The sequence below is a fragment of the Rhea americana genome, unplaced genomic scaffold (assembly GCF_003343005.1).
Source record: "Rhea americana isolate MKP2758 unplaced genomic scaffold, rheAme1 scaffold_129, whole genome shotgun sequence".
NCBI classification, from domain to species: domain Eukaryota; kingdom Metazoa; phylum Chordata; class Aves; order Rheiformes; family Rheidae; genus Rhea; species Rhea americana.
In genome coordinates, this window is record NW_028185361.1 from 1,506,400 (window position 1) to 1,527,828 (window position 21,429).

The window sequence follows — 21,429 nt, forward strand, 5'->3', positions numbered from 1 at the left end:
CATGGGTGATCTTGCTGTAAAATATAATTATTTTCTCGTACATTTATAAACAGATTTTAGATTTTAAGAGACATGCATTCTGAAACATGGAATGGGGGAGATGGAGAGAAAGAAATGTCCAAGTAGTTTCGGCTGCAAAACCCAAATTTTCATTTGATATCAATTAATAGCACATATATCGTTTCTATTTTAGAAATTACTGTCTGGCAGCTGTCTTCTAACAAAAAAAAATATTCTTTATTCAGTAAAAAAATCTTTCTGTGAGAAAGCAGCTAAACAAGCTGCACCCAGATGGCAAACCAGCTACAGTTTAATTAATCCACTAAAAGCCATTCAGTTTTCGGTAAGGGTAATGTAATTTTGAATAATTGTAGGAAAAAAAAATCACTAAACGTTCTTAAGTTTTATTATAGCAGCATGAACAGTGCCACTATAGAGTAGTTAAAGTTGAGTTGCTGTTTCCATTATAAACCTCACATTTTCAGTATTTTGGTCCTTTCAGATTACTGTAAACTGAAAGTAGATAAATGATTTGTCAGACTAAAATATAAGAAAATTAAACCTTTTTTCAAAACTGGATGCAGAATTTTTCTTCTGTCTTTTCACATCCTAGAACAGATATAGATTAGTTTTCAGAAGTTAGTAAGCATCTTCCTAAAGTACACTGCTTTTTTGTTTGTTTGTTTTTCTTGATTATTTCAAATGCAGCACAGAGCCACTACTCCTTGTTTTACAGACAACACAAGGCTGCATCCTGGCACACCCACAATACTGCAGGTGGAGTCCCAAACTGTCATAGTAAAACACACCCAAATGTAGCTGAAACTGCAGTTTATGATGATCAAGTGCTGGTATACTGTGATACCAGTTAAAAAAAAAAATGACTTCATAGACTTTGTTAGATAGAAACTCCACATGGCTTTTCTGTAGACAAAGGGTATGGTTTGAACCACTGAGTACAAACTCCTTCATATGCTTCTGCATTACCCCAGAATTGTACAGTTCATTTACAAAGGCTTTCCAAAAAAGAGAAAAGATCTTTGTCGAAATAGTATTCTACCTCCCTCCTTGATTAGGTATTTTAAGTGTAGCTTTATAATGTCTGGAAACTAACAAATTACTGTTAGTTACTGAGGGAAAGTCAGAAACATGCTTATGATACCTTTAAAAAAAGTGTTTACCTCAACACAACTGCATTAAATTTGCTCTAAAAGTTGTAACTAAGACTAAAATGATATCATGAATATTGAACACAATATGTCTTTAAATTTATAGTTTACAAGATATTTATCTATATATTGTCAGTACTGAAAATATCAGTACTTTCCCATTACAATCATATATAAATGCAGACCAAATTTAACTGTACAAGTTACAACCTAGCTCTTTCTTTAGCAATAGTCTAATAATCTCCATATAATTATTATTTTGCAGTTCAGCAGAATACAACCATTTGAAAAATGTTATTGATATTTTCCATCAATAAAGATGGTAATATATAAGATTAATAAACTGAAATCACTGATGTTAGAAAACCAGAAAGTAACACTTCGAAAACATGACTTGGAGGATTTCTTCATGACAATACTGGATGAAATTTGTCTTGAAACATTTGATTTTTATATCTCTCCTATCAATCTTTCTCAACTCAACCTGAAGTTACAAATCAGCATGCTTTATAATAAGCATAAGTTATATCTGTGAGCAATTATTGCTTTCTTTATTTTACCAGTATCTCCAATTCTGACTGCTTTTAAGAACTACATAATGAGAAATTAAGAGAATGTTACAGAAGTTGCAAGAGAAGTATGTATTAAGTTAGAAAGCATACAGCTGTCAGATGTAACAGTTAAAAATATTTAATTGCCTGTTAATTATTTTGCTTCTAGTACTGTCTTTGATGTGTCAAGCACTGTACAGGTAAAAAAAGTAAAAAGTCAAGAAAGAAAGAACTACTTTAGCTCCATAAATATTCTTAAATATTTATTATTCATTTGGGTAACTGCTACGGTATATTAACTGTACAGCTAAATGTATGGCACACATTTCAGAACTCAACGTGAAACCAAATCAAAACAATATGAAATTAATCAATTCTCCACAGTCTTATATTTTTAAAACTACGTAAAATGCTTTTGTTTTGTTCTTTTTTACTGTTTAGCATAAGCACAGAGCTAAGTAAAGTCTTCCAAATGCAAAGATGTCTAATCTCCCTGAGTAGAGGAAAAGTATGTTAAAACTGATGAATGTACGCATACTAAGGTATATATAGAAATTTACTACAATGTAGATTAAAATTCTTCATCACACTCAACTAAAATCAGCTAAAAGTTCACCCTAACACAAGTGCCACTCTGACAAGACCACATCATCAAAAAAGGCATATTTTACCCTTAATACATGAAAAATCAAGATAATTTGGCTAACAAGCCTAATAATGCAATACTGATTTCTGCCTGTGATCTAATTTCAACAGGAATAAAAATTAAAATCCAGGAAAACATCTGAGCTACATATGCAACACTAATCTGTAATTTTCTTGGCTAGTGAAGTCTGTAGAGGATGTACTACTGCTGTTGAAAAAGACTGTTAACACGTTTGAAAAAAGAAACTGTTTGAAACTTTCAGTGAGGTGCTAATCTGAATAAACCCAAGAGACCAGTACTTTATACCAGAAATCTAACCAACACTAATGTCACCTTTTTTCTTTTTTAGGATCGTTTATGAGGTGATAAAGGAAAATTCAAGAAGAACTGGATGTCTACACTGTTTTGGTCTCCTGTTAATTCTATTCCAAAGTCATTCTGTTTGACTGATGCTGCAGTCACAGCCAGCACAGTAAATCACAATGTTCTTCTAATCATGCTTAACTTCACAACTTCACAARTAACCAGGATTCTGGCTAACTAAAAGATCACAAATGTGATAATCACTTTTTTCCATGAAAAGACCTCACCTGTAGAGCCATATAATGATCATCTCCATCACCATCCTTCCAACATTCACATAAGGCAGTAATGGTAGTATGGCTGTTATCAAAACATGGCCAACAATTAGCATTATTACACATTCCCAACAGGCATAGTCTGGCATTTCAACTACAGCAAGACTACATGTCAGTGAAATTTAGAGTATAGGAGTATAGTATATAGCTATAGGAGAATGAAAAACTATTAATCAAGAGAGAATATTAAGTATGTTAAGTACATGTTGCTTAACCCATCAGTTCTTCTACAGATGCAGCAACTGTGGTTAGCTTCCCTCAGCTACCTGTATTTCCTCCACAATGCTGCTGCTTCAGCAACAATAATCACTTGTCTCATCACAGACTGGTCTAAGATTAATCTATCTAGAAATGAATTTTTCCACACTGCATTTAGCTTAGTATAGTATGTTCAGCAGCTTAAGTTGCCTCCTTTTGCTTCCTATGATGTGCTACAATAACCCTGATGAATATTTGGCTGAGCTCATTACAGACAGACCACAGAAATATTCAACAGATATTTTTCTGCAGAAGGTAAGATTGAATCCACATTCCCTAACAAAGCAACATATACAGCACATATACTTGATGTAATCATTCAAACTATAATCTCTTTGAATATTCTCTGACAAATACAGTCTTTCAATTACACTGGGAACAAGGAGAGTGCTAGAGAGTCTAAAATGCTGAGATAGGATCAAAATGGAAATGTAGCATGCAGAGAACAGAAGGCCATAAAAAAAATTATTTGCATCCACGATGACCAATGTCTACATCAGGAATGTTCCACATTAGGATCCTTATTTACACAGACTATGCTGGATAATCTGCTTCAAATTCAAACGCCACTAGAAGGAGATATAGAATAAATAAATAAAAAGTAGTAGCAAGTCACACATACTAAATGTGATTCACTTAAAAAGGTCTAAAAGAAATCAAGTATGAAGTAGAAGATTTACTAATTGTAGATTGTCATTACCTTCTTAAAACAGTCTTAATTTTATTGTCATAAATTTACTGAAGTTCCCTGAAGAAGTTAACAGGAGAGACACAACTGAAATAGTTTACCTGGATTTCAAAAGACTTTCAACAATGTTCCATACTAAGAATTCTTAAAGAAACCCAAATGCTGTATCTTAAGGGGAAAAATATTACAGATAAAAACCACTCTGATTATAACAAATAAGTAGTAGCAACAAATGCTTAGTGAACTAAGTGGGAAAGGGTCACCAGTGGTGTCCCATATGTTCCAAATATACATATATATACACACATATGTGTGTGTGTGCATATATATGCCTATGTGTGTGCCTATGTAGAGGGAGATGTGTATATATGTGTGTACACATATATCCATATAGACAGACAAGCTGGAGGAAATTAGTGAAGTAATAGATTTGCTAATGATACTAAGCTATTCAGGATAATAAAGACAAAAGCCAATCCATAAGATTTACACCAGGACATGGTGATATTGTACAACTGTGCAATGAACTTTCACAGAATATCCAGATTAGACAAAGTGCTGCTTATGGAGGAAAGTAATTCTCTTCACAGAGAAAAAAAGAAAAGACTTCTTTAAGCTCAGGAAATATAACCCAAAGTTATAATAAATAAACAGTCTTATGATTAAAAAAGGTAAATAGTCTGAGAGAAAAACCTTAAAAAACATCTTCAGTGTGGTACAAAGCCACAAAGAATAATAGTGTATTCAGAAATAAAATCCGAGCATTCTAAAGCCATGATCCAAAAATGCTTACAGGAGAAACAGCTTGAGACTAATGTTAAATTTATAAGCTTACAAAAATCCACCAAAAAGTTCAAAAATAGAAAAAAAGTCTAAGATTCCCAAAAGTATCAAGAATGTATCAGAAAGGAAACACAAGGAGGATTTTAAAGAATCTATTTGATTGTTCATGACACAAAATTCTGAAATCTTTAGATTAGGGAGAAGTTTAAAAGTCATACAAATACAGGTTTAAGAATTTTATAACAAAGGATCTTAAATATTTAAGTAATAATTTGGATAAACTTGGAACATTAACTCTGGAATAACAAGAACGCAGGAGATACAGTATTTTGCCATTTTTCTCTTTTAAAGCAGATTACTACTTAAAGTTTGACAAATTAAACAATATATTTTAATATATTATAAATAATTATAAATATCTTTTATACATATACATTTATAACATTATTATAAATAATATAAAAAACATATAGTTTTTTTTAATTCATAAATATAATTCTTGAATACAGGCTGATCTTACTACCTGCACTAAACAAAGATTTGCATTTAATGAGTATTTCCCAATGAACATTTTCCCCTCATTATTCAAAAGAAATGCTAGTAGAAATCATATACATAAACACATCTCATCAATAAGATGAAGAAAAGAATGTTTGCAACAAGCTCTTAAGTTTTCATTAGTGGAAAGCTAAACAACATAGACATTAAAAAAACATTGCATGTTGATCATTTCAAGGCCTCTCAAATTCATTTTATGACTCACAACTCATAAATCAGGCTTTGGAAAATCTCAGGGGTGAAAGGGCAATTCCCTAAGGAACTGCAAGATCTTAGACATTTCTGAAGTTGGAAGTCTGTTAATGAACACTATAGATTTATTACTATATTTCCAAATGGTACATTAAMACTCAGAAATTCCTAGACAAACAGTCCTCCCTACCTAATATTTTATTTAGATCTCTGATTCATTTACAACCTTTAATCACATAGTCAGGAACAATGAAACACCAGGCCCATAATACACTAATTTTCACATAGAAATCCAGAAATATTACATTTTTTCCCCAGGAATTTGTTTCCAGGAAAAAAAAATGGTATTAATTTTAGTTTTAATATCCTTGTTCTTAAAAACTGAAGTAAGATATGGTTGCATACTGAGACTGTCACAAGATTTTTCCATACAACAAATACAAATAAATTGCAGAAGTACTCTGTATTAACAACACCAGCAGAAATAGTCATGCTGTTGTAGTAGCACAGTTACACAAATTCCCCCCTGCTAAAGACTGCAATCTTTTCTAAAAGTGGCTTGTATAGAAGGTTAACTTAAACCAAGTAGAAATTATTTTTATCATTTTAACAGTGGTCTCACCTGCTCTTCAAGCTTTAGATTCTGATGTACTGCATTTAACGCATCACGAGTCTGCTGAAGTTGCTCTTCTAACTGACAAATCTTTTGATCTTTTYCAAGTAACTGATCCTGAAGAGAGGCATAGCTTCGCTGCAGTTGCGCTTCATTTGTTTTAGCCGTTTCGAAACATAAAGTCAATTCATTATAAAGCTATTGGGGAGGTAGTAAAACAAACACACACAAAAAACAGGATTAGAAATAACATCAGTGAAGATAACTATATAAATAAAGGAAGAGATGACATATAACTTAAGTCACTTGGCCACAAAGATCACACTCTTTCTTTGGTTTTGACAATTCTTTCAACCTGTTGTCCTCCTGCTCCAATCATGCTCTAGCCATTTGAGATATTAACTATAGCAGTAACATGAAACTTTAAACAGAACTTAAATAGAAGTTTTTCCAGACAAGCACCATTTGTATTAGAATCTTACCAGTTTCAACTGTTTTCAACGGTGTTTACAATGGTGTCTACAAACCTAAAAATCAAGATTTACTTCTTGAAGAGTTTATACAAAATACAGAATATTCTAAAGAAAAATTCTCATTGGGAAAACCTATATACCAAAGTAGACAACTAACCATACCATTTATCATCCCTATCTTGTGTAGAATAGCTTGATCTTTTAAAACTAACACTTTTAATTTAGCTTAAATAACGTCTACCATGAATTCAGTAATGCCCACTGCATTTTGAATAAAGTGTATAAAGGTTGTTTAAGCAAGCACTCTGTGGGAATTTTTTTTTTGACAGGAGGTATGAAACCCAAAGATGTCACTAGAAATTCTTACACCAACTGTTGTTCAACTGTTCTTGCTGAAACCAAAATGTTGTACATATTCTGTATATATACTTCTATCCTTTATAAGGGATGTATTTCATACACACCAAGTATTTTCAGAACTATAGCTAAGTAATAATTAGTAGTACATGCTAACAGAGAAGTATAGAGAAAAACAGTATTTCACAGGAAGAACAGAAGAACTTAAACTCCATTTCTCTGTTTTTACCTTTCTTCCTTAATACAAAAGCCTGCAAACTGCTGAAAACAAAAATGTATTACAAAATGTTTCAAAGAAAATTTTACAAAAATAAAAACATAGTTAAATAAACAACAGTTCAGATTTTGAAGGAAATAGTTGATGCTAAAGCTTTATTACACAAACACATTTTCTTCCATCTCTTTTCATTCCAATCCTTCATCCTTTTGACTGCCCACATTCCTAAAAATAAACAATTTTCCATCTGACTACTTAATTTAACATGAAATAATCCATGCAAAAATGTGCTTCCACAGCTGACAGTTCTCTTTGGAAAACTCATTTCTGCCACTACATCCAAAAGAACCTACTTAAATATTTAGACTAGATTTTCATAATCTATAAATAGTTTTCATGTCTACAAAGAACAATGACATGTAAAAACATCATTTTTACTCTTCACGGGGTCATTTTGTCAGCTTTATCTGCCACATTTGTCTCTTTCCTTCTGCCTTCTGCCTGTTTATGTGATTTAAAACATCAATTCTAAGGCCACATATTTTGACATGTTGAAAGATTCTAAGTCTTAGGAGTTAAATTTTTACATTGAATTTTTGTACACGTTGAATCTTTTTATTTATTTAAAAAAGCTTTCATCACCTTTGAAAATATAAGTCAAAATTAGTCAATCATTGGCTAATGGATACTGCTATAGAAAGCAGTATCACAGAGGAAAATAATTAATTTATCAAAACCATGCATTTTTAGATAATGTCCTTCCATATGAATGGAATATCAAGACATAGTTACTTCCAGCTACAGCTACATAAGCTCATTAGCTAGATCATACTGGTATGACAGTTTGCTAGTTTTATGACTAACAGCACTTAAGTGGTTATAATTATAGTATTTGAAAGGTAGCATCCTAGTAAGATGAATGAAGAACATCAAAAATATGATGCTTTTTTCTAGTTGGCAGAGATCCTTAGCAGCCACATCCCCTAATGTACCTAATGGGTATTTTTGATAGTCAGCATTTGTCAGGACAAGACAAATAGCATGTCTTTCTACTTGCATAAGGTTTTCCAACCTTTTCTGCTTTGAAAACAATAACAGAATAAATGTATTTCTACTACAGTCAAAACTACCTAAAAGCTATATGCAAGGAAAATTCATAGCATTCATCTTCTTTTATACTGAGTTTTATATAACTTTTCTAAACTTCAATTTACTAGTTCATAGGAATGAGATTTGAAATAAGGCATTTAACATCAGAATAGTTCAAAAAGAAAAATATATCTGTACAAAAGAAGACAGTTTTATCTACTCCTAAGAGATTACTGGAACCGCTTACGTATTTCCTTTTGGCTCCCTAACTTTTTATTTATGATCAAAATCACCATTGTGTGTATCAAATACATCCTTAATATTTATATTATTTTATTCTGGTTTTCTTCTGCTCATTTGCCCTTGGTTTAGAAAACATACCCCATTTAGTAACTTTGCAGGATGCTTGTGTTCTAGAACACACAGAATTGCACAACATAGTAAAGTAAGTCTCCCATTAATACAGCCGGAAACGCATGTGAGGAGAAACAAGATGTAAAATTAAAATCAGAAGACCAGACAGGAAAAAATCCAAAAGAAAGATGAAAATATAATAAATAATTTATCTCAGAACCTGCAAGCTTTGCAGCAAATGGGACTGAAATCTGGGCTCTACAGAAATGAGTGGTTATACTCCACATGAACACCAATAGGATGAGACATTTGCCCAAGGTAAATGAAAAAAATTTGCAAGGAGGCAAGAGTTGTTTACTGGAGACAAAGAAAAAGGAAAACATTTAAAATAACTTTTTAAAGTTTATGAAATTTAGTAGGCAAAAAAAATGCAACAGTCGGACAGAAAGCTGTTTTCTGCAAAAATTATTGCACAAGCTGTATTCTGAGAATATTTCTTGTGACTTTGATCCATGCTTTCTTCATCAGGCAACACAGACTGTTACAGGTAAAGGTATTTTAAAATAAACAGAAAACAATACTTACCTGAAATAAGTGCATGTAATAGATTTAGTCCATATGATGTAACAGTATATTTATCAGTCAGGGAAGACAAGTAACTTTGCTGAGTTACAAAACATAGTGCCCCCTCCTCTTTCTCAGCTATCCTAACAATTTCCTATATAGATTTAACTGAGTTTTACCAGAAAGTACTTTTTGCTGAGTCTTTGAAGAGCTGCTTAAAATACAAAACTTCTTTAGAATAACAAGTGTGCTTAATGTCATCAAGTCATCTAAAAATACCAGGCCGAAGCTAGGATAATAGATCTTCCAAAATAACTGAAAGACAGAATACCAAAACCTGGCTATAAGTGATAAAAACACTTAACGGTCTAATAATGTTGGGATGAGGTAAAGGATTGAGAAGCATTAAATATTGATTAAGAAGTTGACGATTTGGGATAAAGGAGATGCTAAATACATAATGTAGTCATTGAAAATGCCTGCGTGCACAGTCAAACCTGCATATACAACTGCCTCTCTGAAACACCCCTACACCAATGCACGCAGCACGGGGCACATACAGGAGGAGCTGGAGATCTGTGTGCGACTGCAGGGCCATGATCTCATTGCAATCACAGAGACATGGTGGGATAGCTCACATGAGTGGAATGCTGCCATGGATGGCTATGTGCTTTTTAGGAAAGACAGGCCAGGAAGTCAAGGTGGTGGAGTTGCTCCTTATGTGAGAGAGCAACTGGAATGCATCGAGTTCTACCTAAGGGTCGATGAAGAGCCAGTCAAGAGCTTATAGGTGAGGATTAAAGGGCAGGCCAACATGGGGGACACTGCTCTGTCTACTACCGGCCACCTGACCAGGAAGAGAAAGTTGATGAGGCCTTCTATAGACAGCTGGAAGTAGCCTCACAATGACAGGTCATGGTTCTTCTGGGGGACTTCAACCACCCTGACATCTGCTGGCGGGACAACACAGCAAGGCACAAACAGTTCAGGAGGCTCCTGCAATGCATTGATGATAACTTCTTGTCACAGGTGGTGGAGGAACCTATGAGGAAGGGTGTCCTGATGAACCTCGTCCTAACGAACAAGGAAGGACTGGATGGAGATGTGAAGGTTGGGGGCAGTCTTGGCTGCAGTGACCACGAGATGGTGGAATTCAGGACTCTACATGGCGCAAGCAAGGCAGTAAGTAAGATTGCAACCCTGGTCTACAGGAGAGCGGACTTTGGGCTCTTCAGAGATCTACCTGGAGGAATCCTATAGGTTAAGGCCCTAGAAGGAAGGGGGGTCTAGGAGGGCTGGCTACTATTCAAGCATCACTTCCTCCAAGCTCAAGAGCGGTGCATCCCTATGAGTAAGAAGTGCAGCAAAAGGGGCAGGAGACCTGCATGGGTGAGCAGGGAGCTCTTTACCACATTCAGATGGAAGAAGAAAGTACAGAGAATGTGGAAGAGGGGACAGGYTGCTTGGAAGGAATATAGGAATGCAGTCAGAGTATGTAGAGATGCGGCGAGGAAGGCTAAGGCCCAGTTGGAATTGAGTCTGGCAAGGGATGTTAAGGACAGCAGGAAGGGCTTCTTCAAACACATCAGGAGCAGGACGAGCACTCCGGAAAATGTGGGCCCGCTACTGAACGAGTCGGGGGYCCTGGTGACAAGGGATACAGAGAAGGCAGAATTACTGAATGCCTCCTTTGCTTCAGTCTTCACTGCTACGGGCAGCCCTCAGGAATCCCACACACTGGAGACAAGAGAGAGAGTCTGCAGAAAAGACAACTTTCCTTTGGTTGAGGAGGATAGCATTAGAGATCTTCTGGGCAATGACAGACATTCACAAATCCATAGGCCCAGACGGGATGCACCCACAGGTAGCGGGGGAGATAGCGGATGCTGTTGCCAGGCCGCTCTCCACCATCTTTGAAAGGTCCTGGAGAACTGCAGAGGTGCCTGAGGACTAGAAGAAAGCCAGTGTCTCTCCAGTCTTCAGAAAGGGCAAGGAGGAGGACCCAGGCAACTGCAAGCTGGTCAGCCTCACCTCCATCCCTGGAAAGGTGATGGAACAGCTCGTCCTGGATGTCATCTCCAGACATACGGAGGAAAAGAAGGTGATCGGGAGGAGTCCATATGGATTCACCAAGGCAAAATCACGCTTAAGCAATCTGATAGACTTCTATGATGGAGTGACTGGCTGGGTAGATGAGAGGGAATATCAGTAGACGTTGTGTACCTTGACTTCAGCAAGGCTTTTGACACTGTCTCCCAGAACATCCTCCTAGATAAGCTCTGAAAGTGTGGGTTAGACGAGTCGGTAGTGAGGAGCATTGAGAACTGGCTGAAAGGCAGAGCTCAGAGGGTCATCATCAGTGGCACAGAGTCCAGTTGGAGGCTTGTGGCTAGCAGTGTCCCCCAAGGACCAGTACTCGGGCCAGTCCTGTTGAACTTGTTGAACATCAATCACCTGGATGAGGGGACAGAGTGCCTCCTCAGCAAGTTGGCTGAGGATACCAAGCTGGGAGGAGTGGCTGACACACCCAAGGGCTGTGCTGCCATTCAGAGTGACCTGGACAGGCTGGAGAGATGGGCAGAGAGGAACCTCATGAAGTTCAACAGGGGCAGGTGCAGGGTCCTCCACCTAGGGAGGAATAATCCCTAGGAAGGACTTGGGAGTGCTGGTGGATGACAASTTGACCATGAGCCAATAATGTGCCCTTGTGGCCAAGAAGGCCAATAGTCTCCTGGGGTATATTAGGAAGAGTGTTGCCAGCAGGTCAAGGGAGGTGATCCTGCCCCTCTACTYAGCCCTGATGAGGCCACATCTGAAGTGCTATGTCCCATTCTGGGCTCCCCAGTCCAAGCGAGACATGTAGCTACGGGAGAGAGTCCAGCATAGGGTTACAAAGATGATCAGAGGGCTGGAGCATCTCCCTTAAGAGAAAAGGCTGTGAGACCTAGGTCCTTTTGGCCTGCAGAAGAGTGGACTGAGAGGGGATGTTATCAATGTCTACAAATACCTTAAGGGAGGGTGTCAAGGTGAAGGTGACTCTTTTCAGTGGTGCCCAGTGAAAGGACAAGAGGCAATGGGSAGAAACTGAAACACAGGGAGTTCCACCTGAATATGAAGAACTTCTTCACTGTGAGAGTGACAGGGCAAGGGACCAGGTTGCCCAGAGAGGTTGTGGAGTCTCCTTCTCTGGAGATATTCAAAACCCGCCTGGATCCGATCCTGTCTAACATGGTCTAGGTGACCCTGCTGGAGCAGGGGGGCTGGACTAGATGATTTCCAGACATCCCTTCCAACCTCAGCCATTCTGTGATTCTGTGAAAATGCAGAAGACAGAATTAAGACTGAGGTGGCAGAACGTGAGGACACAATTAAGTCAATTCAGGCCAAAGACTGAGGAATTCCAATAAAATTAACAAAATTAGATAATTAACCAATGTTTTCTATTGCATTGTGCCTATATTACCCAGAATCCAAGTGCAATTGGAAAGAATCTGCATAGTGAAACAGTTCGCACTAAAAACAACACTTACATCATACAGGTTTGAGGGATTTATGTTAAACTAGGTTTAGACAGAGCTTGTGGACTGCATGCCAACTAAAAACTGGGGCACATTTTCGAGTTTCTTTTAATTCAAAAGAAACTCATTCAGTTAATGCTCTCATAGGCTATTCTGTGATATCAAAGGCACGAAAGTAGAGATGGGGGGACAGATGGGAGATTTCCTTCAAAAGTACACTCCTGTGAGGAACTAAAACACTAAGAAGGTATGTGCATCCATTARAATGCAACAGTAGCCAATTAATATACACAGAATATAAAATGAACATTCTTCTCTATTAAATGATGTTAACCTAAATACTCACCGTTAAAAAAAATATGTCATTGCACAGACATTTAAATATACAGTAATGGTACAAATGGAAGAAAAGCTAATCTAAATCAAGATACAGTAAAACTGCAAGGGAAGCTATTACAGTACCAGCACAGAAATTCGTGTTATAAGATCATATTGTTTATGAGAACTTGAAAAGAACAAGGACAGAAACCAGCTGGAGAAGCCCTAGGATGAAACTGAATAGATGCTCTAGACACAGACAGTAAACAGCAACTATAATGCATTTAGTATTAAAACGGAAAAGCAGAGGTACTGCATTTTTTTTAAGAAGAGACAGAATATTAAAAAGAATTTTAAAAGGGACAAAAAAGGGATAGATTGGATATAAGTATGATCAGATAGTACAGGGCAAGAGTAACTAGTACAAACTAAGAGGGAAGAAATGTTTTCCTCAAAATTATGGTACTATGTAATTACAAATGCTATAATTGTCTTGGAAATGCACGCAAAATTGGATTCTTCAGCTAGATATATGCTCAAAAATAACCAAGAGACAATAAAGGAAAAAGATATTTTGGTTGTGTTGATACATGTTGCTACAATGAAAAGTTCAACTCTAAAGTCCGTTTACTTCAAGGAATCAAGCACACCATCTGCTTTCCTGATTGAAAACAAAATATGTATTTATGTCACTATTGTTGCCTTCCAGCATCCATCCATCTTATCAATTTGCTTATGTGATATCAATTTGCTTATATGCTGGTTTCATCCTCTAATAGTGGGTGTTGAGGGGTTTTTTTGAATAGATAAACTGACGTATTTCTCTCATAAAGGGTGTACAACAGCAACTACTTCTCTGTGAAATGTTACCAAACCCCCATTTAAAGCTCTTCTCCTGTATAGTATATTGTCAGAGAATATTCAGTAGGCTTATCAAGAATACCAATCACAGCTAATGCAAAAAAATGTAATTCATATTGCAAATGGTTAATTTAAAATCCTCTAATATGGACTGATCTRATTAGATGGAAATTCAGAAGTATTTAGATCTTATAATTCTAACTCAGATTCAAGTAGCTTTTAAAAAAAATTAAGTAAGCTCAATATTAAGATTTTTATTCCTTTCTTGATGTTTGATGCTTTTTCACCAAGTCTCAAAACTTGACATAATTTCCTTCATTCACATTTTTTTACATTGTAAAAAATACTTCATCATTGCTGGAATAAGAGATTGCTTGCCTCATTTTTAAAACATCTAAGTATTTTACAGTTCCCAATCTACAGAAATAGGTACAGGAACTATAGCGCACATTAAGAACTTCTCAGCACAGGATTTTTTCACGCATGAAAATCACAGTTTATGGGTGTAGCATTTAACATCATCCCAAGAGTGCCATACCCTTACACAGGATTTCTTCATCTTCAGTCTATGGGCATGTTTGATGCCAAAGTCTATTTGATATTGTATGACTGAACGTATTAGTATTTGGTGTAGAGGAAATAAATAGAATAAACAGACTAACCTAATTAAAATGCTTCCCAACAACAGAAAAGAGTATCAGAGCATGAACGACAGCATGAGATCACATAAGCAAAYTGAACTTAAAAAATGATGATTCACTTACTACTGACTTTAACTTTGGTGTATTTGACTGGRCGGTTAACGTCTCTCAGCTCTTGTGTCAGAAAATAAATTTATCTTTTCCCAATTTGAGGGAGAAGCTGCATTATTACTACTACTTATAGCTGTACGTGGTCTTAGCTTTTATTTTGTGAATTTAATCCTACCTGCATAAAAATATAATAATCATAACTCTGGTTGTTGCAGTCCAAAAAAGGACTAGAAATTAGAAATTCAATCTTAAAAAGGCACAGCCAGTAACATTATTTTGATTGTGATTTTTCATTCTTGAAGGAAGATAATCTCTCTCCATATATTGACACCATGAGAAGAACTGACAAGAAAACTTCAGCCACAAAATTAAGCAAATCACGTGAAAATGTATCTGATCCTATCCTATTTTCCATCTACCTCCTTGTGAGCTTGATGCATACTTCTGCAAYGCCTCATAACGCACAGCTATCATTATGCTTTCTAATCACTGCAAAAATCTAGCTATTGAGCAATGCTTCTCTTCATCACAGACATCTACCATATCATAATCCGCCATACCCTGTATCTGTTGATTCAGGAGTAAATCTGAGTTCCAGGACACAAATTCTATTTCCTATTTATTGTCAAGAACAGCATTTCTATCTGGTTAATATGGCCTTCCATTAATATCTATTAATATTCTAATCAGTATGATTAACAAGAAATCTAAAGGCAACATCAGACAAAAGGGAAGTACTGCATCATGAAAACAAAGGCCTTAACTTGTAAATTTAAGAAAACCACGGTAAGCCGGCTAAGGAGTTCAGAATCTTTTCTTGTCTTATTATCCCTAGTATTGATTGAAATCTCTCCACCTTGAAATTGCCAGTGAGGACAAATCTATTGAGTCTCATTAAATCCAGCAAAGGAATGAAGTCCCCTGAGTATTTGGGACCACTAAAACAGATGCTATACATTTTAGAAAAATATTCCTATCCTTGAGGATGAGAATTGTACCTGCAATATTAAATAGGTATCTATTTGCTTCCATAAATGGTCTAAGCTAAACAAGTTATTGTAGAACACAGTATCCTTAAAATTTGCATGAATAAAGAAGAAAAGGGAAAACAGGAGGAGTGTGTCAGTAAGTCAGTATAATTGGATAAAACATGTGTACTGTGCTCACTATGGCTGGCCTTGGAAAAGAATTCGTGGTCCTCAACAGATTTACACGTAACCCAGTGAAGGTTCATGACCTTTATCCATTTTATCAGAAATGTAATTTATTTTATTCAGCCAACTGTTTCCTACTACACATTAACGTCAGCACAAAGAGCAGTTCTTCCTAAATGGCAAACTGTTAAGATGAACTCTCAATATGTCAGCCAATCACACCACCTAGCTACAGCATACACTGCCTATCTGACCACTAACAAAGAGGTCATTGATCTTCCTGTAAGGGACAATATATCATAGGATGTACACGCTGATAGGCTCAATGCCATTTGGAGCAACAGAAAAATATTCCTTTGTGAATATGTGTATGGAATAGCTGACACGTCCTTATCTAGCTGTTGCAGCCAGTGTATTATTAATGCATGGGAGACAAACACAACACCTATGTGTCTAGAATAGTTTGCCTTCCTGTTTCAAGGAAAATATAGGCGTTTGTATTATTTTATAGTTGCTGAGTTTTCCAAAGGTCTACTGTGACTTCAGCAGGACTGTGCCGTCTGATGACTTGGAAACTATGTTACTTTGAAGCAGCTAGAGTGCACATTTTATGCAGTTTACTAATTAAAGTAGGGAACAGGAGGTCATGCCATTAGAAAAAATTTATCCCTTCAAGCCCTGCTAAAGTTAAGTCCTCTCACCACAACTTGCTATACATGTAAGAAGATACATTGCATTTTGACTTGGGAAACACAACTCTTTTTCTGCATATTTTTACAAAGACCAGAAGGAGCAGATTGTTTCCAGGTACATTGGATGTTCTGACCAACAGAAATACCAAAAAGATAGCTTATCAGTTCCAGACTAGTTATTTTGTCAGAATACATAAGCTGTGTTTAGGTGCTTTAAAATGCAAAACTTAGTCCTCCATGTTGGGAAAACACTAAATTCAGCACTTTCAAAAAGAACACACTTAAGGACCACCTGTGAGTTGAATATTTGGCAGGTATCAAAAAAAGGCTTATTCTCAAAAGTACAGTATCTTTGTTCTTGTTGTGCCATCAGGTAAGCTGTCATGGTAGGTTTTATCTCCTCTTAGGAAACACTGAGAAACGTTAACTAGTGTTCTGAAACAGCCATGAATTTTGGGCCAAACCTATTTTATAACAGGCTTGCCGTATAGCTATATAAGCAGAGATACACATACACATTTTTTATAATGTTTAAGTAACTTATATTAGCAAAAAAAATTTTCATAGGCAAGCTAAACTCTTCCCAAACTAAAATAAGCCATACTGGCAAATCCACTATTATCCTATATAAATTGACATACAGTAAGCAGTAAGCCAGTTTTATCATGCCATAGAAAAGTCTCACCATATTGTAATTTGATTTTATTTCATATTTTGTAGAACTAGCCTTAGAGAAATACTATCTAGAAACACTGATAAAGAAGAGGGTTATCTCCAATGAGGTTTTTTTCTTTTTTKKGGGGGGGTGACTCTTCAAGGACCTGTTTTAACAGCTGTAGAAGCATTTACTAGAGGATGAAAAAATGAAGGAAGTAGCAATGCCCAATAYTCACACTTGGTACAAGCTTTTGATTATTTGAAAAGATTTTTATGTAATTTACTTTGTCTTGCCCTAGATAAGATGAACTCCCCCGGCCTCCTACACATTCTGAACAATTCTGATGGAAGTCCACCTGTTGCTAGCTGGGCTACTGTCACAGTAAATAAAACAAATAAAGACTTAGTGTCTGGAAAGAGAACATACACTGTATGTCTATGATGTACTTGTGCATAGGTACATAAGAATACATTGAGCATTAAGTGATCTCATATGTTCACCAGGCATACCCTTAAAAATTCCGCATGGATTTTTGCTTGATTTAGGTCTAGCTTCCCAATTTTATCACAAAATACATTCTAGGTAGGGTGATAAAGTGGAATGTCTGTTTTTTTGAAAAGGCGCTGACAGTACACAATTTGAGAAAACATTCTATGGTTGGTAGAAGGTACATGAAGGTTACACCTATGTCTTTTTCCTTCTCAATACTTCTAAAAAGGAAAGAAACATATCTTCTGTATTTCATAAAGACTGAAAACTATAACTTACTGTGAAAAAGAGAATTCTGAGTAGTGCATGAGACATTTCTTCAGGACTATCATTATTCCTATCATTCATCTAAATAAAAAATTTGTTCTATAAATATCTTGTTCTATATGAATATATCTATATATTTAGAATATACATTCTAAAAATCATGTATACAAAGAGAGAGATGTAGTTACAAATTTTTGTATTAGCTATCCATCTAAAAACCTATCACAGTAACTGAGACTGAAAAAAATCTTTAAACTAGAAAGACTCTTTGAGATTTACAGAAATATATGATTTATAAATGAAAGGAATTTCAATATATAATCAAAATTGAATTGGAGAATTTAATAATTGAAATCTCAAAAGAGGAAGAAAAATGCAGAAAACACAAATTAAAGAAACCAGTTGTTATGCTTAGCAATTCACTCCTATTTTTTCTTCAAGTGCAAGTAAATCTCATTTTTTAAAGGCTGATCAATTCAACATAAGCAAGAAGCTACATATGCTGGGATGTAATTAGAGTAAAAGATACTCTACCAACTAGATTGTGGTAACAAGACTCTCCGAAAGGATGCAACACCAGACAGTGCTCTGACTGTTCTGCCTATTGATATGGTGCAAATAGACGTTAAAAGTAACTTTGTGACCATAAAAAAGACAGGCATACTTTTTGATATGACATTGTTTCAGCTGTATGGGCATCTTCTTGATTTTTCAGTACTTTTTGTGCATCTGTATTGAGAGCCTGAAGCTGCTCGATCAGCTTAGCCTGCTGTGCTGTATGCTCAGTGTTTTGTCTGTAAAGGTTCTGCAGTTCCAGTATCTCCTTCCTGTGCAAAGCAAGCAATAAAGATAAATTAAGAAAAGAACAACAATGATCTCAGTTAAACAGCTGTGTTCAGATTATTTTATTCTAGATAATGAGGTTCCTATATTTACTTATTTTTCTATCAATTGCCTTATAAACACTAGAAGATATATATGTATTTATTGCATACTTTTGAAAAAAAATCTACAAAACATGTTTCAATCAGAAAGTCTTACAATTTTCCCCTAATGCTCTCACTACTCTAAAATAATTAGTTTTTCATTACTGCATTAACATGTTCTAATCAACTTTCAGTAAACTCTTTAGCGGTTATGTCTTTTACATCTGTCACACCAACTTATTTTCTTGGTGACCACCAGCAATCATATCACTTCTCTGTGACTAAAAATATCATCGACAAGGGCTACTCTTACTTTTTAATAGTGTTGAAAATATCCAGAGAAAAATTAATGTACAAAAGGTAAACAGTAATACTAACTTCAGTGTTTCTTCCTGAGAAACTGAAGAATGAAGAAAATATTTCAAGAGAACTTTCCAAAAATATTGATATTAAAGGGAAAAGAATATTTCTTAAGACTTGTCCCACTATTTAGTTTCTCCACTATTCGCTAAGTAGTACAATATCTAAGTAATTATATAAAAATTGAAATGATCTGCAGCACAATACCACAGTCAGAGAACTTAATGTTAGGAAAAAAAACAATTTTAAAAAAGTCTGGTAATAGCCCAATATTGGAGAACACTTGGAGACAGGCTTCCTTTACAGTATTTAAGTTCCACTGTATTCAGTAAGATATAAATAGCACCTCAAAACTTGTCAAGGGTAGAGCTGCAGTAAGAAGATCCTCTTATGTAGGGGGAAAAAAAAAGTACAACTTTTGCATGGCCTTGATAGGTACTAATTTAATTCTGATCACAAGCATAGCAATGGGAATAAGGACCCAGCGATATATTAGCACTTTCCAATACCACGTGTATCAGGCTTCCAACTCAGTACTTCAGTTCTGTCTCCTTGATTGTCACTAAAACAGCAGAAAGCAACACATTTGCACTGCATTAAAATAGAGATTAAATAAATCCAGTAGTTTCTCTAACCAAACCTTCATTTTATTGTAGAAGGTAAAAAAATGGGGTAACGCCGAACTCTCAGATACTGTTTGAAATGTTTGTAGTAACTGCTACCAAGAACACTTCTTGTTAAAGCCTTTACATCTATATGCAAACATCAATGCAGGTATTGCCTGCAGGTGTCTCCAGTGTCACCTGAGACTGCAGAATACTGTGTGTTCTCTAATGGCCCACCACAAAGTTTATTAAGATCAATAGGAATCCTTCCATTGACTACTTCAAGCTTTGAGTCATATCCTGAAATGAGAGCCAAATTTGCAGCCATCCAAAAAGTGCAGCACAGTAGAACGTAGCTATTTTGCTCATGCTAAACTTCTATCCTAGGGATCTTAAGGATTTCTAAAAATAAGAAAACTCAGATACAACAGTATGTTTTTAAATGAAACTACACTTCATTTCTTCATACATATCTCCTAACTTGCTGTATTTTTTGCTTTGAATAATAAGTTATACAAAGCAAAAACGTTGCTATCAGGAAAATTCTAAAAACATCACACGATTCCTGAAAGAAAAAATCTGTATTCAGCTTGTAATTGTACATTACAACTTCTTCCATCCTGTTCAGTAAATGAAATACTATTTTTTTCATTGTAATTCCACAATGGGAGCTTTCTTTTACTGTATTTTTACACCAGAATCAGGAAATGATGCTGAATTTCAGCAACGATTACTAAGCATCAATAATACAACACAAATAGACTCGCAGAATAAAACATCTCACAACCTCATAACRAGAACTTCATACTCAGAACATCAGGAGAGGGAGATAACGACCAACAATCAAGTGTGGAAGCTGTGAACAAGTTTGGCAACCAAAATGCGCAGGGTGATGTGGATGGGAGAAACCTCATGATCAACTGAGCAGGGCCCAAGGGCATGCACCACCTCAAGCACACGCACAAAACTAAGGGAGAGCCAACAAGACACCATTATGGGCAAAGCTCATACACTTCTCGTAAAGCAGCACAGCTTGGCACCCATCTTAAGTGTCTGTACACTCATGTACACACCACAGGGCGCACACAGAAGTTGCTGGGCTATAACTCATGGAAACCATGGAGACATGGTAGAATAGTTCACACCACTGCACTGCTGCAATATATGGATACAGGCTCTTTAGGAAAGACAAAACAGGACAGCGAGGAGTTGCCCTCCATATGAAAGAGAAATAAGATTTACTAGAGCTCTGCCTGCAGAAGGATGAGGGGCCAGTTAAGAGCTTTTGGGTCAGAATTAGCAGGAAGCCAAACATGGGTGACAGTGCAGTGSGTGTCTACTGTACACCACCTGATCAGGAAGAACAAGCAGATGAGGCCTTCTATAGACACCTGGAAGAAGCCTCACTTCACAAGCTCTGGTCCTCATGGCCAACCTGAGTTCTCTGCCATCTGCTGGAAGGACAAAACAGCAGGGCACAAGCAATCCAGGAGCTTTTTGGAGTGCATTTTTGACAACTTCCTAACATAAGTGATCAAGGACTGAAAAGCAGAGGTACACTGCTGGACTTCATGCTTACAGCCAAGAAAGGACTGGTTGGGATGTGAAGGCCAGGGAAAGCTTTGGCTGCATTGACCAAGAGATGGTGGAGTTCAGGAAGAATCCTGAAAGGTAAAAAC

The 21,429-nt window shown here is 36.1% G+C and overlaps 1 protein-coding gene across 3 annotated transcripts in view; it reads right to left on the bottom strand.

Moving 5' to 3' along the window:
• The window catches only part of CNTLN (centlein), a 201,953-nt gene that overhangs the window by 115,078 nt on the left and 65,446 nt on the right, over positions 1 to 21,429 (bottom strand). For 2 of the 3 annotated variants that reach the window (XM_085326231.1, XM_085326230.1), the window contains exons 7-8: positions 18,524 to 18,686; positions 6,106 to 6,294 (exon numbers count right to left, since the gene is read on the bottom strand). In XM_085326231.1, the coding sequence (XP_085182357.1) occupies positions 6,106 to 6,294; positions 18,524 to 18,686 (352 nt within the window). The remainder of the gene's footprint in view (positions 1 to 6,105; positions 6,295 to 18,523; positions 18,687 to 21,429) is intronic. The other variant, XM_085326229.1, reaches the window with a different exon arrangement.